The 19,650-nt window shown below is 39.9% G+C and overlaps 1 protein-coding gene across 5 annotated transcripts in view; it reads right to left on the bottom strand.

Moving 5' to 3' along the window:
- Nucleotides 1-19,650, bottom strand: part of CAPN3 (calpain 3, (p94)) — a 60,933-nt gene that overhangs the window by 22,010 nt on the left and 19,273 nt on the right. For 3 of the 5 annotated variants that reach the window (XM_008585231.1, XM_008585234.1, XM_008585232.1), the window contains exons 2-5: nucleotides 4,711-4,780; nucleotides 3,064-3,182; nucleotides 1,402-1,535; nucleotides 522-690 (exon numbers count right to left, since the gene is read on the bottom strand). In XM_008585231.1, coding sequence (XP_008583453.1) covers nucleotides 522-690; nucleotides 1,402-1,535; nucleotides 3,064-3,182; nucleotides 4,711-4,780 — 492 coding nt within the window. Of the gene's footprint in view, nucleotides 1-521; nucleotides 691-1,401; nucleotides 1,536-3,063; nucleotides 3,183-4,710; nucleotides 4,781-13,825; nucleotides 14,153-19,650 lie in introns of those variants that run through there. The other 2 variants (XM_008585235.1, XM_008585233.1) reach the window with 2 other exon arrangements.

Genomic DNA, 19,650 nt, shown 5'->3' with positions numbered 1-19,650 from the left:
TTACTGAGACTGTTATACATATATATGGCTTCCTCAGGGAAGGTCTGTCTCCCAAAACTCAGGAGGCCTGGCCACGGTCTGCCATCTCCTGTCTCAGTTCACACCACCTTGTTTTACTGAGAGGGGTGAGCTTCTCCCAGATAACAACACAAAGCCCATGAAGGTTTTCTTGGGGAAATGGTGGGCTCAGGTCCATAGCCAAGTATGTGGCTAGCTTAATGGGGGTGTCCTGGGACCAAGCAGCATTGACAAGAAAGGCCTCCACTGACATAGGCCTCTGAACCCATTTCCACCTAAATTCCAGGGCTTGGAATGTCCTTACCCAATCTCTTTACTAGAAATCCCCAAGAACTCTTCTCCCTTGAGAAATTCCCAACATTCAAAGTAGAGAGCCAGTTCCCGCTTTCTAGAACAAAATATTCACCCTGTTCCAGAAGAAAGCTTTGCGCCACCATTCACTGGGTAGAAGGCTTCCCAGTACTTGGCTGCTCCCTGCCCTGCACCCCACAGTCCAGACTTACATCAATGGAACAACCCATGAGGGAGCCTCTCTCAATGGCTTTCTTCATGATCTTGTACATGTCTCTGGGAGCATCCTTGATCTCAAAAAACTCTGTCACCCCTCCTGTGAAGTCCTCCATGGCCTCTGTAGTGTTCCCACCTTTTAGGGCTTCATAGGAACCATGGAGCCTTGGAGAGAGAAGACCAATCCAGTGTCACGGAGTTCCAGGAATCATGACCCATGTACCATTGCCACCAGAACTTTACTCTTTGGTCCTGTGATGTTCTGTCATCAACCCTGTGAGCTAATTGAATGGGTACAATGATTCTCTTTCTTCACAATGAAGAAATTGCACTCAAGAGGCTTAGTGACCCACCCAAGACCACAGAGAGCCAGAAGCACTGGGATTGGAATCCAGCTATACTCACTTCCTGATAGTTCTCTTTCCACCATATCCTGAACCCTGAGGTAGGCATTAAAGCCATTATCAGCTGGGGTAGAGCTTCTAAGTTGAGAGACAACATGGCTTTATCAATATGCTACAAGCTTAGGAGGTTGAGCCAAGCAAGAACCTGAGATCTGAGCTCCAGAGATACAATGCTCTGATCCAAGACTTGCAATATCACCATGAAGGCAAAACTAAAGAATTCAGTGTGGGAGGCTAAAGCTAAAGATTTCCTACACAAATCTTCGTTTCTATTCTTAAACTTAGTGTTTTTAGTTAGAGCTGTTGGTGCCTGGTCTTGATTTTCTCTGACTTTGGGTCACAATTGAACACCCACTCATGCTCATACAATGTACCTACAGACATGCACCCTACTATGAGTGAGATCTCAGTTGGATTTGCAACCCACTTCCTCACCTCTAGCCCTGCCTCACATTCTAAAGCATTGCCTTACTTAGCATAGGCCTTCTCCAGCAAAGCACTCCAGAACTCATTGCGGTGGTTGGATTTGGTGAAAACCAGTTGATTGTTGTACGTTGGTAGACAGTCATCAATAACCACATCCACCCAGTCTCCATAGCGCCAAAACTGCACAGAAGTGTGAAGCACAGAGTCACATTCTCAGCAATTGGAAATATGTCCTTACTCCAGAGTCCTTGGGAATCTCTTTGATCCCAAAGCAGTACAATTTCCTAGGCTCTGCATCTTATTGCTTGTTCTTCCTATTCTGTGTTTGGGGTATGTGAATCTATCCCTTGAGGGCAGAAAGTGAGTTACATACCATGTCTTGTCCACAGAGTCCAGCCCAGTACTGGAAACAGTAGGTGCTCTGAGAGTACCTTAGGACTTGAGATTTTCAGTCTCTTATTCAGGAGGTCTGGGGTTGGGCCTAGGTATCAATATTTTTAGGTGTCCCGCATGGTTCTAATGTGCAGCCAGGATTGGGAACTACTGGTCTAGGTGAAGATGCTGTTTTGATTTATGTATTTCTTGACAACAAACAAGGTAGAAATTGCTGCTGAAGGAGAAGGATTGAAGTAGAAGGGGAAAGTGACCCAGACATGCTCTGGCTATAGCAGGAACATTGTCCAATCATTTCAATTCTGGATATTCTTTTTTGAAAAAATCAGTTCTAACTGAAGAAAGCCACATGTAGTTTAATCTCCTTTCCAATGGCACTTTCTCCCTCGTTGAAAAGAGGACAGAAATCTGTCTGGTCTTTCTATTTATGGTCCTTTAGATAACAGGCCCTTTATATATCAGAGGGAAGCTAGTAGTTTGATGGCTTAGGGAAGAAACAAAATTCAGGGCCTGGCTGCCTTGCCCATGTTCCATGGGCAGCAGGACATGGAATGCTAATCTGAATAGAGACTTTTTCTGAGGCCTTCAGTCCTGAGTATGGGACGAGCAGGAACATCAACTGATGATTTGGGTCATCCTGGGACATAAAGGAGCCTTCAGGGCTGGAGAAAGACTGACTCCTCAGAATTCCAGTATCTGCTTGAACCCCACATTTAGAGTTCACTTTGGTTCTGGGTTACATCAGAATTTAACTCTACAGCAAGACAATTTGAGCCGAGAAAATTTCCAAAGGGTAAATTGATTTTGGAACCAAGAGACTCAGTTCTGGGCCATATCAGAAGCCTGATCCCCAGATTAACCAGACTTTTCTTTCAGGGCCTAGAAGAAGTGAGTGGTAGACTTGGTACAGACCTGCCAGAAAAGAGAAGTAAACAGGAGCTGCAGTTTGTGGACTAGGGGTTCCTATACAAAAGGACCCAACAGCTTCTCAGGGCTAATTCTTTAGGAATCTACTTGAGAAGGGTTGCAGGCAATTAAGCAGCAGCCAGCCAGCTGGAGAGGCAAAAATAGACTCACAGGCCAGCAAACAGATGTCTTCCTGCCTTTTAGGGCCTAGCGGAAGGTGGGGGGGAGGGGGTTGGGGAACAGAGATAAGAAACTGCTTCCTCACAGGCCTCAAGCCTTAAGAAGGTCACTGCCCACTGTCACGGCTCGGGAGTGGGGTGGAATCTTTCCTGGAGCTGCTGGGAAGTCAAGGCCAGGACATCAGTGGTGGGTGGACCGCAGCTGTCTCTCTTAATCACATTGCCATTACCTGGAAGTGAAAGATCCCCGCATAGTTTTCGGTGAAACTCTGATCATGCGGTATGACTCGGAAAAGTAACCGCTCATTCAGAGTCAGGCAGGCGATGGCTGCAAGAAACCAGCAGTCCCCTGCAGGCAAACACATGGCACAAGTCGTGGGTGAGCCTCTCCCTCCAGGGAAGAAAAAGACCCAATTCCAGCCAGCTGCTACATTTCTCTGAGGAATGGGGAATCACTTGGTGCTCACTGTCCTACTTCCAGTGTCAACCCAGGGAGGAGATTTAGACAGGAGTCCCTTGACAATATGATCAACAGGGTAACATGCCTCAGTGACTGGATGTTTTCCTAAAGGCAATTACTCCATCTGCAATACAAACTCACTTCCTTTTTGGCCCTCAGTGGAGACACAGCAGAGGTAGATCATAATTGAGTTGTTCCTAACACGTATGGGAAATCCGCCCTGCCCCGTACCTTTACAGTGTGAGTTCATTTCCCCTTCTGATTTCAGCAAAAACTGAGCATCAGAGAACCACCAGCCAAGATTTGTACAGTAAGGATGCCCAGTTAGGCAGCTGCCCTGGAACCAGTCTATAGGGGGCACTAAGACATTGCCAGCAATGGTATGAGATGAGAACATTTTCTTATTCCCTGGACCTCTTTTCTGGCAGAATACTGTATGTATGTAGTCAGAGGTAACACTGCCGTGTGTGTGTGTGTGTGTGTGTGTGTGTGTGTGTGTGTGTGTGCGCGCACGTGCATGCGCCCGCGTGCTGAGAACCGCACGCAGCCACCTTCCCTTCTTCTCCTTCTGAAGCAGCCAGTCTCTCCTTGGAAACAGTGTATTGGTTTGAAGGGCCCATATTAGAAGCTTGCTCAGAGTTCTGCAGGCAGCCTTCCCTCAGGTGCAGGAACCTAGATATCCAGTTCGGCTTCAGCCTCTCCTTCTGGAGCCAAATAAGCCAAATGCCTTTCATCTGGTCTTGAGTGCCCTTTCCCCCCCAAGTTTTAAATTGTGTGTTGATGTTCTCTCCAATTGTACTTCATGGAGCTTGCCCACAGTCCACACCAAAGAAAATACTTTTTGAACAAGAGACTGAGAGAGAGGAAGGTCTGAGGGAACAGCCAAGCTAACTAACCAAACAGAAAATTGGATGCTTATCCATGTGGCAAACGTCATCTTTGTTGAAAGACTCCTTTAATATGGAGCTCTTCTGGGGCAATTCAAACAAGACTTCAAATTACAAGAGCTCTTTTTGAATAATGCGTTTCTTTGTGTGTATATAGATTCTATATACTCAAGGGGCACTCTTGGTACACAGACAATCATAGCACTGTCTTCTAAGGAAGATGGGTACAGTTAGAAGCAGGGCTTCTGTCGTGCTGAGTTGGGTGTGTGTGTTTTAAAACTCTAGAGGAGAAGCTGTAGAATGCGGCGTGCCTTCTGTGACACAAGGCAAAGTACTGATGAGATATATGGGAGGAAACAAAGCAATCACCAGCATCAGATAAATAAGCATCAAGTAACTGTTATTAAAATCTTTCAAAAATTCATTAAAAGCAAGAATAGATCCTTGTCCCTTTACCTCCTGGAAAAGGATCACACCTTTTAATTACCTCTTGATCATCTGGCTGGATATGACCTGAGGGACTTTCCTACCTAGATCTCCTTGACAGATGTCCGTTCTATTGGCTCCACCAATGATAAACCGGGGATTCTCGCAAATTTCCTGTGAAACAAAAAGGAAATGACCAGATAATAATAATAATAGTAGCTATTATTTATTGAGTTCCACTATGTAGTATAGGCATCATATGTCAGGAGCTTCACCCATACCACTCATTTAAGCCTCAAAAAATAGCCCTGTGAATTGGATACTTACTGTAATGCTTATTTTTCAGGTAAGAAAACTGAGGCTCAGAGGGGTTAAGAAACTTGCCCAAGGACATGCAGCTAGTAAGTGGTTGAAGCCAGAAGCATGCCTCCTTTTCACTTTGTCCCATAATGCCACACTGTCATACTATCTCAGTAAGGATGCACCTTGAGAGGCAGAGCAGTGTCATTCCTGTCACAGTTTTGGCAAAGTGAAAGCTGAAAGCATGGTTCTTGCTTTTTCTATGCCAGGAGAAGAGATGCTGGAAGGAAAATAAGGATCTTTTTCCCCAAGATGTAACAATATAGATATTCAGAGTGAACATATGTCCCAGTGTTCACAGGACTTGAATGCTGGGGAAACAGAGAGTCAATAAGGTGTGAGCCTCTCAGCCTCCCTGTCTGTTGGAGGGTGCGCTTCTCTATTCAAGTCTACCCAGTACGGCACCACTGTCACCAGCAGTTTTCAAGTCCAGTTACTAGACATATGTGCAGCCCAATAGAGCCCAATAGAAACAGAGGGTGCTCTTGTTTCTACTTGGATGTGTCTTATGTTTGTTTGTTTATTTATTTTAACTTTTTAAAATTTAAGATAATTACAGATTCAGTGTTTTGGTTTTAACACCATTCTTCACAGCTTCAAGAAGGCTTGCTATTCCTGTGCCATGGCTCTCTTGAGCTTTCTCTCTCTCTTTTCTCCTCTCAATCACAACAACCCAACATACCCTAGTGAGCTGAAGCTGCCCGCACTCTGTGGTCAATCCCCCCTACTAGATGGAAAGTCTTGCTCCTACCACACCACAGCATGCCTCCCAGATGGGAAACTCTGAGTGCAATGGAGGGATAAACCAAAATCAATAATTTTTTAAAAGGTTACCAATATGGGGAGGGAGGGAATAATGTTGAGGGAATAAGCATGGAAGTAAAATTCTAAATATAAATGATTGAAAGTAGTTTTGACTTAAAAACCATGTAAAATTTTGCATAATTAAAAGTCAAAATTAAAGTAAAAATAATTTTAAAAAGCAATCTGTAAAAGCTGAAAGCAAACTGAAGCAAAGGAACTTAAGTGCATATCAAGTTGGTGGGATAACCACACACATAAAAAGGATTATTCCAATGACTTAAACCTTTTGGCTGTTTATCTCTTTTGGGATATAGTATAAGGACAAAATCCAAAACCATAAAGATATATGAGCCATAAGAAATAAAAATATTATTATTTCAAAACTTTGAAATATACACTATAGGATAAAGCTAATAAGAACTTAATATTATTAGAAACAAGATTTTTTTAGTGTAAAAGAAAATATGTAAAATTATAAAATCAAATAACTAACAACCTTGCAATGTTAACTTGCATATAGAAGTATAACTCATGATTTATTTTTGTCTCTCTAAAAAAAAAAATTTCCTATCTCTATGTACTAAAAGCAAAACTGTTAGCAACAACAACCGAGTAGAAAATAAAACATCGATATCCGTGTTGTTGTATTTAAACACCATTTTCCACTAAAATAAAGCAGAGCTCATTGAGGAAATTTCCAGTTCAAGTTATGGGGCAAAAAATATACAAAAGATGAGCCTAGGGAGCTTTCCTCAGAGAGCAAGGAAATTATCAAATTCTTCTTGGTGGTGTCAAAAGGACACAGAAGCCAATTTGAAGAGGCTTCCGCTGGTCAAGGATGGTACAATATGAGCATTAAAAAGAATTTTAAGAAATAGGGAGAATAAGGAACAGATTTCTACAGTGAGTAAAACCCTGACTAAGACATGCCCACTAAACAGATCAAAACTGTAGCCAGTTATTTCAATAAGCTAAAAAAATTTTAAACTTGTATATGTCATAAAAAATAACACAAATAAGAGTTTGAAAAACTTGGAAACAAGGAGACAAAACTTAAGAAAGACTTAGAAATAAAAGAAAAAAATCACCTTGGAAATGAACACTAACCATGAAGGAACACAAGAGTGAACGATCACAACAAATAATACCCGAAGAAAACAGAAGTGAAAGAGGAAAATTATAAAAAGAAAAAAGAAATGAAGAAAGAGAGAAATAGGGTTCAAGAGAAAGTGACAAATAAGGCAAAATAAATTCAACATACAGGTAATAGGGGTCTCTGAAGAAGTAAAGCAAAGAAAAGGAACAGAACAAGTACTAAGAACTATAATCTGAAATTTTTTTTCCCTCAAAATGAAAGAATATATTTGATACTACACGTTGAAAGGACAAACTGAATACTGAGAATATTGGCCCAGAATGACCAACATGAAGGTATATCCTAGAAAATCACGAGGCTTAAAAGAAAAGAGGAAAAAAATTATTTGTGGGAAAAAAAGAGCAAGGGACTTACAAAGGGAAACATGAGGTTATCACCAGACGTTTCAATGCTTTATGCCAGAAGAAATTGGAGCAATACATGTAAGATACTTAAGGAAAGAAAATATGAACCAAGGTTTTACATACAACATAACTTTCAAGTATAAAAGTTCTGAGCAAACTTTTCAGTATGTAAAAATTTAGGGAATATTGTTCTCATGAGCTCTTCTTGAGGAATCTACTAGAGAATGAACTTCAGACAACCAGAAGGATTGGAAGGACATTAACATAAGGACTGGGGGTATCTAATATATAGTTACTTGTAGAATTAATACTAAATGATGGTTAAAAGGGACAATGTATAGTATGTAATGTATGGCTTGTAATGTTCAGGCAATGCACAAGTATTTAAAACTATTTTAGATGGGAGGAAAAAGAAGAGAGCATATGAAAAAAATTAAATGGTTTTCAGGAATTATTTTGGTAGTGATGTTATTAACACTGTTATTCTGTAGCTTAATCAGACAAACAAAAGTTGAGAAAATTCGTTACCAGCAGACTTGCCTTGCAAGAAATATTAAAATAAGTTCTTTAAGGAGAAGAAAAATGCTATAGGTTAGAAACTTGGATGCACATAAACAGAGAAAGAGCATTGGAGAAGTAACTGAAGGTAAAATAAAATCTTTTATTTTATTATTCTTAATCTAGAAGATCACTTTTAAAAGTAATAATAAAAACAGCATGTTGGAAAATTAAAGCATGAGGATTAGTGGAGTGAATGACAGTGATGTCATAAGCAAAGGGAGGAAGGAATTGGGAATAAAAGTATAGATGATGAACCAAGAGAAAATACAAGATGGAATCATATAAAATGTTCAGCTAAACCAGAGAAGCCAGAATAAGGGAGAGGGTACGAAGAATAAATGCAACAAAGAAAACAGAAACAATCTCGGTAGATATTAATCCAACTATGTTATAATCACATGTGAGTGGTCTAAATACACCAATCAAAAGAAAGAGGTTGTGAGAGTGTATAAAAAACAAGACCCAACTATATGTTGTCTACAAGAAACCTACTTTAAATAAAAAGACCCAGGTAGGTAGACAAGGATATAATATATTAACACTAATCAAAAGAAAGTTGGAGTAGTCAGACAAAGCAGACTTCAGAACAAGGAGAATGATCAGAGGTAAACAGAGGCATTACATAGTGATAAAAAGGTTGATTCTTCAAGAAGACATACAATCCTAAATGTGTGTGCACCTAACAACAGAGCGTCAAAATACATGAGGCGAAAAGCGATGTAACTGAAAGGAGAAATAGACCAATCCAGTATTGTAGTTGGAGACTTCAACGCCTTTCTTTCAGTAATTATGGATCAAGCAGGCAGAAAATCAGTAAGTATATAGTTGGCCTGAGCAACACTATCAATCAACTTGATTGAATTGACATTAATTGAGTTTTCCATCGAACAACAGCAGCATAGTCTTCTCAAAATTATATCTAATAAGTCATTAAGTTAGATCACATTCTGGGTGACAAAACATACCTTAAATTTAAAAGAACAGAAATCATACAAAGTATGTTCTCATACCACAAAGGAATGAAACTAGAAATCAACAACAAAAAGATACGTGAAAAATACCAAATTATTTGGAAACTAAACACGCTTCTAAATAACACAATGTTGGGCTGGCCTGGTGGCACACTGCTACAGTGCGCCGCTTGGGAGCGCGGCGGCGCTCCCGCCGAGGGTTCGGATCCCACATACAGACCGGTTCCTGCTCACTGGCTGAGCGAGGTGCGGGCGCAACACCGAGGGTTGCGATCCCGTTGCCGGTCCCGGTCCGGTACGGGCGTGACACTGAGGGTTGCGATCCGTTGCCAGACATGAAAAAAGATAAATAAATAAATAAATAAATAAATAAATAAATAAATAAATAAATAAATAAATAAATAAATAAATAAATAAATAAATAAATAAATAAATAAATAAATAAATAAATAAATAAATAAATAAATAAATAAATAAATAAATAAATAAATAAATAAATAAATAAATAAATAAATAAATAAATAAATAAATAAATAAATAAATAAATAAATAAATAAATAAATAAATAAATAAATAAATAAATAAATAAATAAATAAATAAATAAATAAATAAATAAATAAATAAATAAATAAATAAATAAATAAATAAATAAATAAATAAATAAATAAATAAATAAATAAATAAATAAATAAATAAATAAATAAATAAATAAATAAATAAATAAATAAATAAATAAATAAATAACACAATGTTATTTTGTGGTCAAAATAGTTATTTTAGGGTCAAAAAAGAAATTTCAAAAAAAGTTAAAAAATATTTTGAACTACAATAGTTCCCACCTCCCCTTATCCACAGGTTTACTTTCTGTGGTTTCAGTTACCTGTGGTCAACCATGGTCCAAAAATATTAAATGAAAAAATTCCAGAAATAACCAGTTTATAAGTTTTAAATTGCATGCTCTTTTGAGTGGCATAATGAAGTGTCATTATGAATCATGCCTTTGTTCAGTGTATCCACACTATAGACACTTACCTCCCCCCACCATTAGTTGCTTAGTAACCATCTTGGTCACCAGATAGACTGTCATGGTATCGCCATGTCTGTGTTCAAGTAACCCTTATTTTACCTAATAATGGCCTGAAGCACAAGACTAGTGATGCTGGCAATCAGCGTATGCTAAAGAGAAGCTGTGAAGTGCTTCCTTTAAGTGAAAGGATGAAAGTTCTTGACCTAAGAAGGAAAAAAAATTGTATGCTGAGGTTGCTAAGATCTATGGTAAGAATGAATCCATGAAATTGTGAAGCAGGAAAAAGTAATTCATGCTAGTTTTGCAGTCACACCTCAAACTACAAAAGTTACACTACAGTGTGTGATAAGTGCTTCATTAAGATGGAAAAGGCACTATATTTGTGGGTGGAAGACATGAACAGGAGCATGTTCTGATTGATGGCAGTCAAGTTCAGTACTATTTGTGGTTTCAGGCATCCACTGGGGGTCTTGCAATATATCCCCTGTGGATAAAGGGGGACTACTGTAAATGAAAATATAACATCACAATTTGTGAGATGCAGCAAAAGCAGTGCTTAGAGGGAAATTTATATCATTAAATGCGTTTATTAGAAAAGTAAGATCTAAAATCAATAAACAAGGGCCGGCCCGTGGCTCACTTGTGAGAGTGTGGTGCTGATAAAATCAATAAACAATATTCCACCACTTTAGGACACTAGAAAGAGAAATTTAAGCCTAAAGCAAGAAGAAGAAAGGAAGTAATAAAAAATTAGAACAGAAATCAATGAAATTGAAAACAAGAAAACATAGAAAATCAGTGAAAATAAAAACAGTTCTTTGGAAAGATCAATAAAATTTCTAAACCTCTAGCCATGCTAAACAAGAAGAAAATAGAGAAAACCAAATTACTAACATCAAAAATGAAGAAGCTATTATTACTACTGATTCCATGAACATTAAAAGGATAATAAAGGAATTCTATGGACAGCTCTATGCCCATACATTTGATAGCTTGGATGAAATGAATAATTTTCTTAGAAGATACAAACTACCAAAACTCACCCAAGGAGAAATAAATAATCTGAATAGGGTTATACCTCTCAAAGATATTGAGTTAATAATTAATAACTCCAAAAAAGAGCACCAGATCCAGGTGGTTTTCACTGGTAAATTCTCCCAAATATTCAAAGAAGAAATTATATCAATTTACCACAATCTCTTCCATGAAATTGAAGCAGAGGGAACACTTTCTAACTCTGAGGCCAGAATTATCCTAAAATCCAAACCAGAAAAATAAATCATAAGAAAGGAAAACTACAGACCAATATCTGTTATGACATAGAAGCAAAATCCTCAACAAAATAAAAGCAACTCAAATACAGCAATTTATAAACATAATTATGCACCATGATGAAGTGGGATTTATCCCAGTGATGCAAGTCTGGTTCAACATCCAAAAATCAATCATGTAATCCATCACATCAGCAGGCTAAGAAGAAAAATCATATGATCATATCAATTAATGCAGAAAAAGCATTTGACAAAATTCAACACCTGTTCATTAATAAAAACACTCAGCTGACTAGGAATAGAGGAGAACTTCCCCAACTTGGTAAAGAACATCCACTTTTGAAAAGAATGGCTAACTTTATACTTAATGGTGAAAAACTAGATGCTTTCCCCCTAAGATCAGAAACAAGGCAAGATGTTCCCTTTTTACCACTCCTATTCAACATCATACTGGAAGTCCTAGCTAACACAATAAGAGGAGAGGAAATGAAAGATAAAAAGATTGGAAATGAAAAATAAACTGCTTTCATTCACAGATGACATGCTATTCTATGCAGAAAATCCAAAATAAAAGACAAAAAATCCCACCTGGAACTAATAAGTGACTATGGCCTGGTTGCAGGATACTAAGTTAGTATATAAAAAAGTCAATTGCTTTCTTATATACCAGCAATGAACAATTGGAATTTGAAATTTTAAAAAATCCCTTTTATAGTAACACACAAAAAGCAGTGAAATACTTAGGTGTAGGTCAGTATGAACTCATGTTTAGCTTAATATACACATGGTGATATATAGAAATATTTATAGCTATGTATATGTACATGGTTAGTATACACACATTTCTCTGTCAGCTGAGAGGGACAGAAGCAATGGCACTCCAGTAGCAACCAGATATTGGTTTCTAATACCATTTTCCAGTAAAAGAAACCACTGCCCCCTGGAGAAATGACTGATTGTAGGACTGGCGCAGGACATATACAAGGTGAGTCTGGAGCATCACCAGAAAGTAAGAAAGTGCTGAAGAAAAAAACCCAAAATAACCCACAAAAATAGGGGTATGTTAAATAGATACATGAACCAACTGAGAGCTCCCAATGACTAAAGTCGGAATAATCCAAGCAACAAAACAAATCAGGATTGGATTATAACCCAAAATAAAAAATAAACATCCATGAGTCCATATTTATATAAATAAGTAATTTAATAAATAAATGAATGGGGAGTACAGACAAAGCTTCCATGCAGAATTATTCCCAATAATTTATGTAGATATTCTGCCCTCAAGGGCACGGAGCATAACTTCCTATTACTTAACTGTGGGTTTATGATTAGTGTCTTTCTTCCAAAGAATATAGTATGGAAAAGTGAGGAAAAAGTAACTTTATAGTAGTGAAACCTGGCAAACGCTACTTCAGCCAGCTTATCAAATTCAATATCGAAATGATAAGGCATGTTTATAGTCTGTATCCTTGATATATAATTTGATAAAAATGACAATTTACCTCAGTGGTCTTCCTCCTCATAACCCATAAGCCCGGTCTAATCAGAAGAAAAACAGCAGGCAAATGCCACTTGAGGGACATTTTACAAAATACCTAACCAGTACTCTTTAAAACTGTGAAGGTCACCAAAAACGATAAAAATCAGGACTGTCACAGCCAAGAGGAGGCTAAGGAGACATGACTACTCAATGTAATGTCATATCTTGGGTGGGGATCTTGGAGCAGGTAAAGGACATTAGATTAAAAAACTAAGGAAATCTGAGTAAAGTATGGATTTCAGTTAATAATAATGTATCAATATTAGTTAATTGATTGTAACAAACGTACCATACTAATGTAAGATGTTAATAATAGGAAAAACTGGGTGTGAGGTATATGGGAACTCTGTACTATCTTCTCAATTTTCTATAAATCTAAAACTATTCTAAAATTAAAAGTTTATTTAAAAAAATACATAAATAGTTCAAATATTTTTTCATGAACTCCAGTGGATCATCTTGTAGATCCATCTTGTACACAAGCCTCAGAGCCCGATGGTTTAGAGTTCCTTGTCTGCTCTAAGTGCACCTTTTGGGGTTATGGGCACCTCCATGCAAGAAGAGGCTTGTTCTACATGCCCCCAAGCACTTTCACCTCTTCCTGCTGATATAAACAGGCTCCTCAGTGGCCCCATAAGGTAGCCTGCTTCACCCTGTAAGGAGTTGGGCTGGTCAGCATGGGCCTTTCTGTTTAACAGAAGTGACACTGCACTGATGAGCCAGCCTTAGGTGACAGGTTAAGAAGGCAGGTCTCCAGCCTGCCATTTCTTTACCATTCACCACCTTCCATGGAACTCTTCCTGAAACTGTGAGCCTGAGTACTCTGAACCACTCCACCCTCCCACACACAAAATACCTGCTCTTAAGAAGAGACATGATAGATACTTGATTATACCTTAACAATCTTACTAAGAATTTAAGTCAATACATTAGCTCTCTTTAAAATATTTACAATTTCAAAGACCTATAAAGTATTATAATAATCCCCAGTTCAGGAATAGAAAATAACTTTCCGGTTTCAGGAGGAAGCAGGAAGGTATTTCGGGGACACATGTGTGAGGAGATAAGCCACTTGATAAACCACTTGCTCAGAGGGAGAATTAATGGCTTCAGGCTCCGGACCATGTGACTTCCTGTTCCCCAAGAGCTGTCTCCTGACACCCCATCCCTTCCATCCCTACCTTTGGCCTTTTCCACGTGATGGCCTTCATCTTGGTTTTCTGGCTCAGCTCATGGGAGCCCAGGGCTTGAATACCTGCTGGAAATATACCATCTTCAAAGAGGCACTGCTGAGCCAGACACTGTTGTTTGAGAAGAACAAAATCCTGCCCCTCATACTTGAGGGGCTGTGTGATGGTGCCCTCTCCATTTCTCCTGTCCCTCTCTCGGATCACACGGTCACAGAAGAATCCTGGCAGCAGGTAGGGCATTGTGATCGCTCAGGGAGTGGAGCTGGGCCTTCACTGCCGCCTCTCTCCCACTGCGCCCTCAGCCCAGGCCTAATCCTCCCGTGAATGGCCCGGAGCCTATATAGCTCCTCCACCCTCAGCAGCGCGATGCAAATGAAACAGCTCAGAGAAAGGCCTGTGGTCAGAGTCAGCAACTTTGGCTGGAGGCCCCTAAGCACACGGACTAGGGTCAACCCCTAGCGAGTCAGAGAGGGAGCCAGCAAGGGGAGAGAGAGCGCCAGGGACGGTCCCTAGACAGACCACAGTGGCCTGCAGACCTTTAGGAAACCTCCATCAGCCTTGCTAGGATTCTTTCTTTAAAAAGAGAAAATATATTTACAGTTAGGCTTACCCTGCCTCAGCAAAAGGCATTCATGCCTTTGATACTGGCGGTCAATGGGATATAGCTTGGGGCCTTCTAAACATGCTGTATACACTAATCCTATACAGGCTGCTGAATGCATAGGAGGAATCTGCTCCATGCCATTGTCTGAGGGTAATGAAGCCTTCATTCTCCTGCCGTCCCTGCCCCACCCCCGCAAAAACCTTGACCAGCCATTTAGGGACTCTACTCCATGAGAAGGACCCAGAGAGTAGGTAACTGGATCACAGATGAAAGTCCCTGTTAGAGTAGGCCCCAGGGGCAGTGAACAGACATCCATTGTTGCCAATTTAGGACCTTTAGGGCAGAGAATGTGGTGCATGGAAAGGCGGGTGAGTGTGTGTTGGAATTATATTCACAAGAAAACTCAGATTTTTCAAAGTTTCACCAGACATCCATTGTTGCCAATTTAGGACCTTTAGGGCAGAGAATGTGGTGCATGGAAAGGCGGATGAGTGTGTGTTGGAATTATATTCACAAGAAAACTCAGATTTTTCAAAGTTTCACCATGCTTAAATGGGCAACTCCAATGTGAGAGCAGGAGGCTGATGCGGGTGCAAACCCAGGTCTGGCAGTGTGCCCACAAAGAGAATGCCCAGTCTCCCTCTCTACTCAGTGACTCCCGGTTGGCCTTCATCTACTCTGTACTCCTCAAAGTGTGGTCCTTGAACTACCTGCATCAGAATCACTGGGGTGATCTGGGGTGCCAGTTTAAAATGCAGATTCCCAGGGCCAATCCCAGACCTGAGGATTCAAATACTTTGGGTAGGGTTCTGGGACTCCGCATTTTGAATAGGCTCACCAGGAGATTCTTATGGTTTCTTCAAACTAAAGTTTGAAACCATGACTTTAGCCATTACAGGTTACTATAATAGTTCAATAATAATTTTTGAGGTCAGTTCTATTAAGAAATAATTTTATTTTTATTCAGTTTGTACATAAACAAAAAAATTCAAATAATACAAAAGGCACATAAAGGAGTAGAAGTCTCTTGTTCTTCCTCTCTCCACCTCCAAATCTCTCTCCTCAGAGAGAGCTACTTTTAATTCTTTCAGCATTTTCTTCTGCTATTTACCTATATAATACTTAAAAAAATTTTTTTTGCAGGTGGCCAGTATGGGGAACCAAACCCTTGACCTTGGTGTTACAAGGCCACACTCTCACTGACTGAGCTAACTTGCCAACCCAACCTCTATAATACTAAATGATATTCTTATATTATTACTTTTTAATTTGTTATTTTTAGAAAGTACCAATAGAGTTCCTATTTTGGTCAATCAGATTTAGGCTTCTTACACTATATTCTGCCCACAATCTTCCCAGAATAGTTTTATCATAAATTTTGGTAAAATCAAAATTTGGGGGCCGACCCCGTGGCGCACTTGGGAGAGTGCTGCGCTGGGAGTGCAGCGACGCTCCCGCCGCAGGTTCGGATCCTATATAGGAATGGCTGGTGCGCTCACTGGCTGAGCACGGTGAGGGTGACACCACACCAAGGGTTGTGATCCCCTTACCGGTCACGAAAAAGACAAAAAAAAAAAAAATTTGGTATTGACTTTAGTGTGATTAGGTAAATAGCATTCACTGCTTATCTAAGTGGTGTGCTATGATTATATTTCCTTTCTGTGTAAATGTTTCTTTTCTTTTATTTTTAATAATTCTCTTATCTTTCTATGTATATATCACACTTTTCACCAGTAATAGTTTTTCCAAATACTTAAGCTCATCAGATAATCTAGCAGTTCCATTTCTCCTCCATCAAGGTCTTCCTTTGCAACCTCCTACTCCCACATGGACTAGCTGCTCACCAGGCCTGAAGCAGTGTCCTCGGACTTACAGTGCCTGTCTCCTGTGTGGAACTCCATTTCCTGGAACTTAAACTCTTTGGTTTACTCTGTGATTTTATTGACACATAACTTTCAGCTTCTTAAGAATGGGTAGATGGGAGGTAAGCCTTGCCGGTCTAACTCTATCTCTTTTCTACCATTATACTTGACTAATAATTTCTGCTAGGTATTTTAGGTTGAAAACGAGAGTTCCTTTTTCTCCGCAACCTCTCCAGCACTCATCGTTCTCAGCTGCTTTTATTTTTTGAAACAGAATCCAATTAAGGTTCACACATTGAAATTTAATAATTCAATGACGAATTAGGCACTGTCGAAGTGAGAATTAACAAATTGGAAGCTAGGTTGGAAGAAATCATCTAGAATGTCAGAAAGGAAATTAATGAGATGGAAAAATTTTTAAAAAGTAGTAGAAGAAGAGGTTAAGATATATGCAGGATAGAGCAAGATAAGTTCAGCATACATCTAATTGGAGGTCCAGAAGAAGAAAATAGAAAGAATGAGGAGAATTAATATTCCAAGAGATTTTCTAGAGTTGATCAATGACTCCAATCCTTAGATTCAGGAATCTCAATGAATCCTAAGCAGAAAAGACATAAATATATATTTAGACACAACATAGTAATATCATGGAATACTATGAATAGAGAGATGATCTTAAAAGCCAGAGAAAAAAGACAGATGTCCTTTTAAGGTACACCAATTAGAAAGACTGCTGATTTCTCAGTAACAGCGATGTAAGCCAGAAGACAGTACTGGCATCAGCCTGGGAATAATTATACAGAAAGACATTTCAAGAGTGTGAGCAATGGTATGTGAAGCGGGGATTCTACTGCAGGGCAGTCTGACTCCAGACAAACCTGCCATCTTATCTGCTGTTCTCCACTGTGGCTCGTGCTGTTGTGTGCTGAGAAGGTTCCCTAAGCCCCAAGGTGGAGTGGGCAGAGGAAACTTGATTTCTGTCAGGTAGCTGTCCTAGGTTCCTCCTTCCTGGGGAGCTCAGGAAACAAGTTTGCTGGTGTTAGCAGAGAATGATTAGTCTGCATCCCTGGGGGGTTGTCACAGTCTCAGCTGTGTGTCATTCATTTACACCTCTCTGTGAGTGACACAGACCTTTCCTGGGGCTTATCAACAGTGGGCCATGTCAGCATCTGCTCCCAGCCACCCTGCCTCATGCATGCCCTGTGTGGGGCTCAGGCTGAGTCGGCCGAGTGAACCCAGGTGACACATTTGAACTTGACCAGTCAGGTAATGAAAGGATGGAAGCTTCACCCAGCCTGGAGGGATCTGGCTGACTATGTTTTTAAGAAAAAAAAAAAAAAAAAAAGAGTGTGAGCAAATTTCATATAAAATAAAAATTGAGACTTCTTCCTACAAATAGACCCGCACTTAAGGAACTTCTAAACAAAGTACTTCAGGAAAAAGTAAAATTATTCTAGAAAGAAAATTCTGAGATGTAAGAAAGATCAGTAAACAAAGGCATTGGTAAACAGTGTAAATCTAAGCAAATATTGATTGGATTAAAAATTATAATATTTTATCATTTTTAAGGTTGAGAAATCAAGACAGAGCTAAAATTCTGAGCAATAATGACATATTTGTTAGGAAAGGAGGTAAAGTGCTCTGTGGTACTCATACTGTTTAAGAGAAAAATAAAGTTATTGATTAATTTCAGACTTTGTTAGGATAAATATGTATGCTAACATTTTTAGGGCAATCACTGGAAAAATAAAAATGGTCTTTAACTCACAAATTAGTAGAAAGAAAAAAATAAGAGAAAACAAACATTGATTTAAAAGAAGGGTAGAGAGAGGAAAAAAGGGACATTTAAAAAGCAATATGAACAGAAAGTATACAGTTAAAAAACAGAAGTAAATCCAGAATATATCAATATCTATAATAATTTTTTAATTTATTAATTTTTTAAAGTTTATTTATTTATTAATATTATTATTTTTTTACATTCTAAGATGTTTTTGCAGAGCAGTTGGGCAGTAGGGGGAGAGAAGAAGGGGAAAGAAAATAGGGTGGGAGGAGGTGGAAGGAGAGGGGCATGGTTGAGGCCTGTGGCAACCCCCTCATTCCTGCAGGGGAGACACAAGGGCTTCCAGCGGTGGCTCGGTCATTGCTGGTCTGGATGGAGATGTCAGGGGTGTGTGGCTAAAGCCCTGAGTCTGCCACTGCCCCAGCTCAGGAGCCCGGGGCACTTCCTGCAGCGGCTCGGTGGTCGGTGGTCATTGCTGGGCTGGTTGTAGGTGTTGGGGGGCATGGCTGAGGCCCCCAGGCCTCCCTGCTCCCTGGCTTGGGAGCCCAGGGGGCTTCCTGTCCTTCGGGGTTTTATGGTTGTTCTTTGGTGGTGTTAGACCTTTCTAGTTAATATTGAACTTTGTCTCTGATATGTGGGTAATTTGTTTTGTTCTTTCAGTTCTGTGTTGGATTATTTGCTGTTCCCACCACTTAAACTCTGCACTGGAACTAATTTGTTGTCCTTTTCCTACTTCTGACATGGGGGAACTTCCTGTGTTGGATTATTTGCTGTTCCCACCACTTAAACTCTGCACTGGAACTAATTTCTTGTCCTTTTCCTACTTCTGACATGGGGGAACTTCCTGTGGGGACTAGCACTTGAGCCCTGTAGTTGAGCTAAATTGCTGCTTTGCTGCTGATTCCCTGGGAGGGCTTTTTGTGCAGCTCAGGTTGTAACTGTTGACTTCTGGGTCTTGTGAGTTCTGGTACACCAGCCTCTGAGTGGCTCCTTTTTTCAGCTGTTGTGGCTCCTCGCTCCTGTGGGGGTCCTCAGGAACCCTGTTAGTAGTCTTGTGGCCTGGGGGCCATGAAGGCCCTCTTCTCCCTGCCACATCCAAGCAACTTCATCTGAAGGGCACAGCTGCGGCTTTTGCCAGCTCTTGCTCTGTGCACTCACCAGCTCCAGCTTAGAAGCGGCCAGGATTTGAAATGGTGGGAGCGATCCTTTCTTTCTCTCATTGTGGCTTCTCCTACCTTCATGAACTCTGTAGGTCTCTCCTCCTCTTCCCGTGAGCTCTAGTGACCTCAGCTTGGCTGTGATTACTTTTTCTCATAATCATTTTTTTTTTTAAAAGATGACCGGTAAGGGGATCTTAACCCTTGACTTGGTGTTGTCAGCACCACGCTCACCCAATGAGCTCACCGGCCATCCCTATATGGGATCCGAACCCGGGGCCTTGGTGTTATCAGCACCGCACTCTCCTGAGTGAGCCACGAGCCGGCCCTCATAATCATTTTTTTTTTTTTTGGTCTTTTTTCGTGACCGGCAACGGGATCGCAATCGCGAATCTGAGTAAAGTATGGAT

Source organism: Galeopterus variegatus, unplaced genomic scaffold (assembly GCF_000696425.1).
Source record: "Galeopterus variegatus unplaced genomic scaffold, G_variegatus-3.0.2 Scaffold3504, whole genome shotgun sequence".
NCBI lineage: Eukaryota > Metazoa > Chordata > Mammalia > Dermoptera > Cynocephalidae > Galeopterus > Galeopterus variegatus.
Note: the sequence above shows the minus strand (reverse complement) of the source record. Positions and strands in the feature narration are given on the sequence as shown.